This window comes from Fukomys damarensis, unplaced genomic scaffold (assembly GCF_012274545.1).
Source record: "Fukomys damarensis isolate Sample0158 unplaced genomic scaffold, DMR_v1.0_HiC HiC_scaffold_27, whole genome shotgun sequence".
Lineage (NCBI taxonomy): Eukaryota > Metazoa > Chordata > Mammalia > Rodentia > Bathyergidae > Fukomys > Fukomys damarensis.
Window position 1 is genome coordinate 26958935 of NW_022900939.1, and position 11394 is coordinate 26970328.

General features: G+C 39.2%; 1 protein-coding gene across 1 annotated transcript in view; it reads right to left on the bottom strand.

Annotated features, from left to right (window-relative positions):
* Habp4 (hyaluronan binding protein 4) overlaps nt 1–11394 on the bottom strand; it is a 31702-nt gene that overhangs the window by 3634 nt on the left and 16674 nt on the right. The window contains exon 7 of the mRNA XM_010607652.2: nt 2490–2661. Within this exon, the coding sequence (XP_010605954.1) occupies nt 2490–2661 (172 nt within the window). The remainder of the gene's footprint in view (nt 1–2489; nt 2662–11394) is intronic.

Genomic DNA, 11394 nt, shown 5'->3' on the forward strand with positions numbered 1-11394 from the left:
AAAAAAAAAAAAAAAAAAAAAAAAAAAAGAAAGAAAAGAAAAGAAAATGTGCCCTTGCCCTTAGATGAGACTCTCCAAAGTGCTATGGAGTTAAAAATTCCTGCAACTTGCCCAGGAAATGGAAAAATTTCCACGAGCACTGTGATTTTTTTTTTTTTTTTGGTACAGAGGATCGAACTCAGGACCTCGTGCTTGTGTGGCAGGCTCAGGAGCTAAATCCTCGGCCTTAACACTGATTCTTTTCAGCCATATGTTCACTAGATGTTTATTTTTAACATTTGTGTCCCTTTCAAAGTTTCAGTTTCAGATAAAGCTCCCTGGTGCTAAAAAGGTAAAAGGAATTTTGTGAGTGTGCCAAATACTGGCTGGAAGTTAAACACACACACAAAACAGTAAGAGGCAACAATACACCCCTCTCTTACCCAGAAGACAGGTGGCTAGCAGTGTGCACTAGCATAGAGGTGCTGATTTTTATGTGGGCATCTCCAAGAGGGAACTCAGCATAGGGGGAATGAGGAAGATGGTACAGTCTCAGGCATGGGTCTCCTCGCCTCTGTGGCCCTAGCCACAGTGCATGTTTCCTAGAGCTGCTTTAGATTTGACCTTTGTAGGCAGCAGACTTCCATGTAAACAGGTTTTATTCCAGGCTTTTGTCTTAAGGTGCCCAGAAAAAAGTAAACTAATGACCCCACAATGTGGCTTTTGTTGCTTGAAGTGGGATCACAGAATCTGCAACTGCCCTAAGATTTACAAGAACCAAAGAGCAAACAAGAATAAGCCCAATGACTCAGCTAACCCAGTTGCTTCCAATATTCCCACACATCTCTGAAGCCAGAAAAAATGAGAGCTGTGGACCAGGAAAGAGGCTTCTATTTTTACCTGACATGTCAGCTGCATGTTTCTCACCCAGACGCACAGCTGCTTCAGACAAAGCTTTATTTACATTGCTCAGAACAGAAAGGAATCAAGACAGTGGATACCCAGCCAGCCTGACCAGCTAATGGGCTTGTCACACACCTCACAGAGATCCCCAGGAGAGTAAGGCTCTGGCATCCTGTGTCTATAAAAGATGTTTCTGGTAGAGCAAGACTTATCAGTAAGAACCCCTAAACTTTGGACTAACCAAACAAGACAAAGGGGCTACTATATCATAAATAACTGCTTAAAGAAAATATCCATTCAAAAATACAACTAATGTGTATTTACAACCAATATGTAAGTGGGAACTCTTAGGAGTTTGGATTATAAATGTCTCCCAGAGGCTCGTGTATTAAAGGCTTCATTCCTGTGTTACTACTGGGAGACAGGAGAACCTTTATAAGGTGAGGCCTAGTGGAAAGAAGTTAGGTCACTAATCTAGGTCTTGGCCTTGAAGGGGACAGGGTACCTGGCCCCTATCTGTCTCTCTATGTGAGCAGTTTCCTCCACCACATGCTTCCACCATAATGTTCTGTCTTGCCATAGGCTTAAAGCAATGAGGTAAAGCAACCAGGGACTGATATCTCTGAAACTGTGAACATAAGCCTTTCCTCCTTGTAAGTTCATTATCTCAGGAATATTGTCACACTGACAGCCTACTAATACCAGGCACACAGACAAGTCTACATAGTATTGTAAGCCTCCATCTCAAAATCAACAACTAATACCCAACAACAAAGAGTTATCTAGAATAACTAGTATTAAACTAGGATCAAATGATAAAAATTCTAAATTCTGAAACCGGGATATTTTAAGTTCAGTAACTTAAACAGAGTCTGATTAATAACCCTGTGGTCTTATAAATTTATTTATGGTGGCAGATATTTTCCCTAAAATATCTCCCTTTAAAACTTGAGGCATCTGATATAGAGCTGAACAAAAGCATGGAAAATAAGGCCTTGGCAATACTAAGAAACTTCTCGCAGCTTGGATTGTTGCGGCAGTACCTGACCCTACTGTCCAGCAGCCCAGGACTTCTCTGCAGTTATGCAAAGGGTGCACAGCTTCTGAATTGTCACAAAAAGAGGATCACAGTGTTTGGATTCCCAACTTTAGTATAAGATGATCAACTACTCCCAAGGAGATGTTCATCAAGAATTAAAGCTATAGATAATCTAATTGTGGAAATACAAAGTAGTCACATCCTCTGTGAACAGCACTGTGTAGGAAACATTATGTACCTCTGAAGATATAGACAATGAACACATAACAAACACAGTATTTGGACAGTCTCTGTCCAGTTCTAGGCTAGGCTGAAAACGTGCTATTCTCTACCAGCTTTGCATTTTATTTATTTATTTTTGGTCCTGGGGATTGAACTCAGGAACAGCTTTGCATTTTAGTGTCAATACATTAAGTATGAATTATTTTTCATCCTCTGATTAGTCTTAAGCAGAAACAAGAGTGCCAATTACTAATTTTCAGTTTTTCAAAACAGTAAGAAAGGTCTATTACATTTCCACTAAGGTAAACGTGAAGGATTACCTCTAGAAACAAAATGCAATGCTTACATCATCTCTATATTTTGACTTGTGAATCACCACTGCTTTGGAAGGAACAGTGGATTCTGGTTTCCGGATGTTAAACTCAGGTTTTGGTCTGGTCTGTTCTTGAAGATTTTTCCACTCATCCAAGGTCATCTCGTGAACTTGAGTTTCCTCTTCTACTTCCAACTCAGGAACTCTACAAAGATATATAATCATAAAAAATAATTTCTGATGGGACTGAAATGTCTACCAAAGAAAAAATTACAACAGTTGAACATACTGTACTTTTGTGGAACTGGATCTCAAATACAAGAAAACCCCTGAGTCACAAGCTTCTGCATTTCATTTTCATCATTTCATGCCACCACTGCCAAATGAAGATACTAAGGTCTCTGCTCAAAGCAGTCCATGAAAAATACAACCATCACTATCCCAATGCTATGTGCACCTCTCTTGGGTAGAAAATAATTTGTTCATTTTGGAAAACAGCCTGGAGAGCATTTAAAATTTTAAACACAGAGTTGACATATGACCCACCAATTTCACTCCGGTATATTCCCGGAAATGAAAACATATGTTCACATCAAAGCCCACACATGAATGTTCGTAGTAGCATTATTCCTAACACCCATGAGCTAGAAACTACCTTTATTACTATGAGTGAATAAACAAAAGATATTTTTAAAAATATTCTTGGGCAATAAAAAGTACTAATACATGGGGATCAAGAACAAACCATGACAACAGGATGCTGGGTGAAATAAGGCAGGCACATAGAGCAAAGTCTTGTTTCTGGGTAGGGTTCCATTTATATACAATATCTGTAAGAGGGAAATTCAGAGAAAACAAGCAGATCAAATAATGCTTAATGGATATGAAGTTTCCTTCTGGGCAATGGAAATGTTCTGGTTGCATAACACCAGATGCACTAGATGCCACTGAACTGCACAATTTAAAAGGATCAAAACTATAACTATTATATGCATATTACCACTACCCACCCACAGGAAAAAATGCAAGAGAAAGGAAGTATTAACGTGGTACAATATGAACAAACCTGAAACCTTTCACCAAATAAAGGAAGCCAAATATTGGATGTTTTACATGAGGCAACTTCATTAACGTAAAGTGGGACTAAGAGGAGGGGTGAATGATGTTTAGAGGGGTACAGTTTCTGTTTGGGATGATGAAAAAGTTCTGGAGATGATGGTGGTGATAGCTACACACAACATGAATGTAACTGATGGTAATATCTTATTCCTTAAAAATGAGCTAGGCGTGGTGATGCCTGCTTTATAACCCCAGGAAGTTCAAGGTAGTCTATCCTACACAGCAAGTTCAAGGCCACCCTGGACTACAGAGAAGACCCAACCTGTCTAAAAAAAAAAAAAAAAGTAATTTTATGTTACTTATATTTATACAATTAAAAAATATTAATAATGCAATATATTCCAAACCACTGAAAAGTACACAGTAAATGTCTGAGTTGCATAGCATGAAAATTACATTTTAATAAAGCCGTTTAAAAGAAAAAAATAACAGTAGGCAGGGAGGGCACAGGGAGAGAATCAAACCTACACCTTCACCGAAGGACCAGTGTAACTCTGGGTTCTGTGAATATACAAGTTAATGATGAAAACTGTAAGCAAAGTTGGGAGAGAAATCTAATCGAAGAGCATCCAAGGCAGACCCACATCCAAGGTGACCACCTATGAAGGGACTCAAGGAGCTTTTGAGTGACTGGTGATATTGTATATATTGACAGGAGCTGGGACTCTACAAGTATATACATTTGTCAAAACAGGTCATTATGATGCCTGAGGAGGTGCACCACGGGGAGGGCAAAGTGGAGACTTTTGCCTTTCAGGCAGAAACTGCTCAACTCATGCGTCTTATCAAAACCTGTACCACACAAGGAAATTTTCCTTTGGGAGCTGATCTCTAATGGTTCTAATGCTTTGGATGAGATCCCCTATGAGAGTCTGACAGATACTTGGACAGAAGTGAAGAGCTGAACATTGACATCATCCCAAACCTCCAGGAGTGCACTCTGACTTTGGTGGATATGGGTACTGGCATGACCAAGGGTTACCTCATAAATAATTTGAGGACCAAGTGTAGTACTAAAGCACTTATGGAGACTCTTCGGGCTGGTGCAGACATCTCCACAATTGGGCAGTTTGATGTTAGATTTTATTCTGTCTTTTTGGTGGCCCAGAAAGTGGTTGTGGTCAAAAGCACAACAATAATGAGCAGTATGCTGGGGGTCTTCCACCAGAGATCTTTCACTGTACATGCCAACTGTAGTGAGCCCACTAGCCAGGGCCCAAAGTGATTTCCACCTCAAAGAAGATCAATCAGAGTAGTCAAAAGAGGCAGGTTGAAGAAATGGTGAAGAAGCTCTTGCAGTTCACAGGCTATCCTATCACACTCTACTAGGAGAAGGAACGAGAGAAGGAAATCAGTGAGGAGGTAGAGGAAGAGAAAGAAGAGGAGGCCCAAGATTGACAATGTGAGTTCAGATGAGGAAGAAGACACTGGTAAAGGTGAGAAAAAGAAAACCAAGAAGACTGAGGAGAAATACATGAAACACAAGGAAATGAACATGACCAAGCCCATTTGGACCAGAAACCCTGATGATATCACTCAGGAGGAATATGATTTTTTTTTTTTTTTTTGAGACAGGGTCTTACTATGTAGTGTAGGCTGGCCTTGAACTCACCATGTAGCCCAGGCTGGGTCTCCAACTTGCAGTGGTCCTCCAGCCTCGGCCTCCCAAGTGCTAGGATTACAGGTGGACACCACCACATCCAGCTCTAGGAATATGAAGAATACAAGAGTCTCACCAATGACTGGAAGGAACACCTGCAGCGTAGTATGACTCTGTAGGTCAGTTAGAAGTCAAGGCATTGCTATTCAATTGCTAGTGGGGTCCTTCTGACTTCTTTGAGAATAAGAAAAAAGAATATCAAACATGTTCTTCACAGACAACTGGCTGAAATTATATCAGACTACCTAAACTTTATCCATGGTAAGGTAGACTCTAAAGACCTTCCTCTGACATCGCCCAAAAAATGTTCCAGCAGAGAAAATCTTAAAAGTTATCCACAAAAACATTGTTAAGAAGTACTCTGAGATCTTCTCTGAGTAGGCAGACAATAAAGAGAACTACAAGAAATTCTATGAAGCATTCTCAAAAATAAGAAATTACACAATAACAAATGTTGGCGGGTTTGTGGGGAGAAAGGAACCCTTCTCCATTGTTGGTGGGAGTGCAGATTGGTGCAACCACTATGGAAATCAATATGGAGATACTTCACAGAGGTTGGACTGGAGGTTCCATTTGACCCAGCCATCCCTCTGCTGGGTATCTTTCCAAGAGAACTAAAAGAATCATATCACAGAGAAGTATGTGTACCCATGTTTATAGCGGCACAGTTTGTAATAGCTAAATCTTGGAAACAGCCCATTTGCCCATCCTTTGGAAACTGGATAAAGAAGATGTGGTTTTTCTATAAAATGGAATATTACTCAGCCATAAAGAACGAGAAAATAGATTCATTCATAGGAAAATGGATACATATTGAAGATATACTCCTAAGTGAAATAAATTAAGTCACACGTGTAAATACCGAATAGTTTCCCTGGTGTGAATAATCTGCAACAATGCATAAGATTCTAAGAAGATTACTGACACTTAGAAATGGGAAGAAAGGAGCTAAAGGTGTAGGGAAGGTGGGATGGGTAGGGGAAGAGTAAAAAGGGAAAAGAAAAAAATGTGAGAGAATGAAAAGATGAAAATAAAGTGTTTGTAGATGGGGAGGGGAGGAGGGGGTGAAGGGAGGGCAGGGGTAAGGGGAAAAAAATGAGAATCAAGACCTGTCATGTAGAGGTACAAGATCCCAACAATGAATGCAACTGTACTGTATCCCTAAAATGTACCAATAAACTCAATTAAAGCTGAAAAACAAATAAATAAAAAGCCTGAAATTCGAGGGGACTCCACTAAAAATCATTGCCCTCCTGAGTTGGAGATGAGATTACTTCTCTGTCAGAGTATGTGTCTCACATAAAGAAGGCCCAGAAGCCATCTATTATATCACTGGTGAGAGTAAAGAGCAGGTGGCCAACACTGCTTTTGTGGAGCATGTACAGAAATGATGCGAATGACCAAGCCTAACAGTGAGTACTGCATGCAGCAGCTCTAGTCTGATGGAAAGAGCCAGGCCTTCACGACCAAAGAAGGGATGAGAAGAAGAAAATGCAGGCGAGCAAGGCAAAGTTTGAGAACCTCTGCAAACTCCTGAAAGAAAACTTGAATATGAAGGTTGAGGAGGTGACAGTCTCCAATAAGCTTGTGTCTTCACCTTATTGCACTGTAACTAAGTAGTACCTATGGCTGGACAGCTAACATGGAGCTGATCATGAAGGCCCACGCACTATGCGGCAACTCTACAATGTGTTAAATGGTGGCCAAAAAGCACCTGGAAATCAACCCCAACACCCAAGTGCAGAGACACAGGCAGAAGGCTGACACAGATGAAAACAAGGCTGTAAAAGGACCTGGTAGTGCTGCCATCTGGAACTGTGCTGCTGTGTTCTGGCTTCTCCTGTGAGGAACCCTGTGAGCCACTCTAACCACATCTGCTGCATGAGAAAACTGGTCCTGGACACTGAAGAAAAAGTACCCAGGAGGAGTCCAGTACTTGCTCCTGACAAATCACCAACTATAGGGGGATGAGGATGCAAATCAAATGGGAGAAGCAGATTAGGAATGTCTACGGGGAAACCTGTCCCTCTGTATAGCGTCTCCATGGCTCCACAGCAACCTCGAGTGGCCATGTCCCACCTTGCTCCCTCTGATGTCTAGTGGGGTTTTCCTCTCCTATCCTGTGTCTAAGGCAGGAAACAAGGGCCTCAAGCCCCATTTCCTCCATAATTTGAAACCAGGGTTAGATGTTGTGAATCATGGTCTTATTTTGTTCTGAAATTAAAGTGTGAGGAATAAAAAAGAGTTTTATACCAAAAGAACCACAGATCTGAAATTATACTGGCAACAATATGAAAAGATCTTAAGAAAACATTGTAAGAGCAAAATACAGGCTAAAACCTAACTCATTTAGAGGGGCATTTGGTGGAAATTATGGTACAGACACACATGGAGATGAAGCAACTAATAGTGAAATGAGGAATGCCTCTATATATGGTAATGAAACAACTACTAGATATGGTGAGGAAAAGCAGGTAGGTGTATAGTATATTACCATTCACTCAAGGAATGGGAAAAAGCATATTAATATATATGTTTTCATCATACTTTCTAACAACAGGAATGTAAACTAGGAAAGAACAAGGACAGAACCAAGTTGAAAATACCATGTATGTATTTCAGACTGAATTTGGGAATAAATGTTTTACATAATTTCAATACAGATTAAAGAGCTGGGCATGGTGACACACCTATAACCCCACTACTGCAGAGGCAGAAAAATTGCCATGAGTTTGAGGCCAGCCAGGGCTACCCAGTAAGTTCAAGGCCAGCCTGAACTACATAGAAGACACTGACTCAAAAAAAAAAAAAAAGGTTTAAATTAAAATCTCTAAAATTTAAAGGTAAAATGAATCAAATTAATGTAAATGCTTATTTATCAACTTGCTAACATAACCATGAAGATAAACTATTTCAAATGACTCCGAAACAAAATCCGATTACTCATCTCCTTCAACATAAACTTTTCAGTAACTGTATTAGTAAAGGCAGCACTGGTGCTGTTGTGATGCTGTTTGTAGCAAATGAGTAAATAGCACAAGGTCTCTGAAAACTAGGACTTTCAGTATACAAGAAAGAGAAGCAAATGAAGGAAGTTTAGGTAAAAATCTGAACAAAAATCACTGGAGAACTCACATTTTATCTTTTATTTATATGTGTGTCTCTATTTCCTCCCCGCTCTGTCGACTGAAATGCCCTAGAAACAATCAGGAACCTAATAATTCCTTCCTTCCTTTACTTCAGCCCTGGGATTGAACAGGGCCTTCACACTGAGGTACCCCTCTAGCCCCTTTAAAATTTGAGACAGGGTTTCACTGCTTTACTGAAAATGCCAAACAGGTGAGATACAACCATGTGATGCTCATCATCATTAGTCATTTGGGAACTACATTTTAAAACCACACTTAAAATGAGACATCTATTATAATGACTAATAATTATAAAAACTGATCCTATCAAGTACTAACAAAAACATAGAACTAAACTCATTTACTGTTGGTGAAAAAATAATAATGGTACAACCACTTTGCAAAGGAGTTTGGCAGTTTCTTACAAAGTTAAACATATACCAACCATATAATCCTATCATGGTGTTCCTAGGTATTTCCCCAGAAGAAATGAAAAGATATACTGTATTCACACAATGACTTGTATATAAAAAATATTCATTAACATCATTTATAGCACAAACTGGGAACAGCACGAATAACCACCAAGTAAATGGATAAACTGTGGTCTATATGGATAGTGGAGTATTACTTAGCAATAGAAAGACAGCAAAGATAAATCTCAAGTATGCTCAGTAAAAGAACACAGTCTAAAAAAAGAAAGACTACAAACTATGATTTCATTTATAAAGAATCATGCAACTGCAAACCTGTACTGACAGAAAGTAGAAAGTAGGCCATTAGTTGCCTGGTGAAAAGGGAGCAAGAAAGAAATTACAAAGGACACAAGCAAACATTTGGGGAGACAGCTGTGTTCATTATTTTGACTGCAGCCAGTTTCACAAATATAAATACACACACACACGCACACACACACACACAGTCAAAGCTGGTAAAATTGCATTAAATATGTGCCATTTATTCAATGTGAATTATATCTCAATGCAGCCATTTTAAAGAGAGATAAGTTGAGATGGACATTTCGATACTGATTCAAGCTACGAAGTTGTTTAAAAAAAAACTTTTGAGATAACTGGGAAAACTGATGAACTGTGTAGATATTAATTATATTATAAATATAGTTGGGTTTTTTGAGACAGAGTCTTGCTATGTAGTTCAGGCTGACAATGAACTCACTATGTATCCCAGGCTGGCCTCAAACTCACAGCGATCCTCCTGCTTTAGTCTCCTGAGGGCTAAGATTATAGGCATGTGCCACCACACCTGGCAATAATTTTTTTTAATGATTTGTGTTTTTTATTTTACTTGGGGTGCCAGGGATTGAACTTGGGCCCTTGTGCTTGCAAGGCAGGTGGCAGAACCACTGAACCAAATCCCTGGCCCCATCTGGCAATAATATTAATAAATTGTTAAAACTTCTAGATGTAGTAATGGTATCCCAGTTATATTGTTTAAAAATGAGTCCTTTACTAGATGTGACATTCTGAAATATTTGTGAATGATACATTTTGGGGAAGGAGGAAGATGGCAGAGAATGGAACCCACTGTGGTCTAGTAGCTTAGACTTAGCACCTTCACTGTGGTGGTCTGGGCTCTGTTTCCAGTTGGGAATCATAACCTTTGTCCTGGCATACTGGTGCTCACCTTTAATCCCTGCACTCTGAGAGGCTGAAGTAGAAGGATACCAAGCTGGATGCCAGACTAGGCAACTTGGTGAGATCCTGTCTCAAAACAAACAAACAAACAAACAAAAAAAAAAACCACCGAAAAAACAAAAGGACAAGGTATAGGAGAAATGAAACCTTGATGTGACTCACATAGATAACTGAAGTACAGCACACACAGAATTCAGCATATAGTCTTTGTTACAAGTGATGCCTTCCCCGAAAGGGACCAGCCCAATGCTTCGAAATTTGCCTCTCATTTAAGAATCTAGGTGTGGGCTGGGGATTTAGCTCAGTGGTGCCACCACCTGCCTCGCAAGTGCAAGGTTCTGAGTTTGATCCCTAGTACCAAAAAAAAAAAAAAAAAAGAATCTAAGTGCATGTCCTTTAACATGTTCACAAAAAGGTTGTCATTTGTATGGCTTACTGACTGTCCCATCAGGCAGATTACTATTCTATTAGCAAAAAGACTGATAAAAGTGATTAGATCTGCTTGTATCACTAGTGGCACAAGCTTCCTGATGGAACAGTCAAACATGTACCACCACTGGTTCAGGCAGATGGGAATTTATTAATAAGTCTTCTCTTTCATTGCCTCTGGTTTTGACAAGCTACACTGAAACAATTATAGTATCAACAAGGCCAGGCTCCTTAACCTTATTCCCTACCGAACAGAAGTTATTATAAAAACACATACCTTAACAATTCTGTGATGCATGTTCCATGTGTCATTTGAGTTAGCACTGAATACAGTTGGGGGGTTGGCAAAGCTTGGTGCATCCCTCTGTCACATCGCTAACAGCCACAACAGCATCCCAACTCTTACTCTAAATTCATTATCCCCTGGACTGTTAAGTCTTTTGTTTATTATCAAATCAATAAACCTTATTTTATTATCAAAAGCCTGGGGAGAGAATTTTTTTGGTTTTTGTTTTGGCACTGGTGATGGAGCCACATCCTCAGCCTCAAAGAAAACAATTTTTATCAAAGCTCCTCATAGAGATAAGGTAGTCAAATAATGGTAATATGAGTAATGCTAAATGCAAATTTACTTTGTTTATACATGCATATTTGATAGTTATATTGTTTCTAACTGGGTGAAATTATAGAATAAGTCAAACTACCTTAACCCAAGTTATCTTTATTTATAAATGAATGGGATAATAGCATATATTTCTGGTTTGCTTACTATGGGCCAGATACTAAACAAAATGGTTTATATTAATTATAACTGTCTCAGAATAATTAACCCATCAGTTACAATTAATCACTCCATTTTACAGATAAGAAAATCAAGGCAGAGAGAGGTTTTGTAGTTAACAAATAATGGAGGAGCCAAGTTTTGTTTTTTTTTTTTTTTTTTTTTT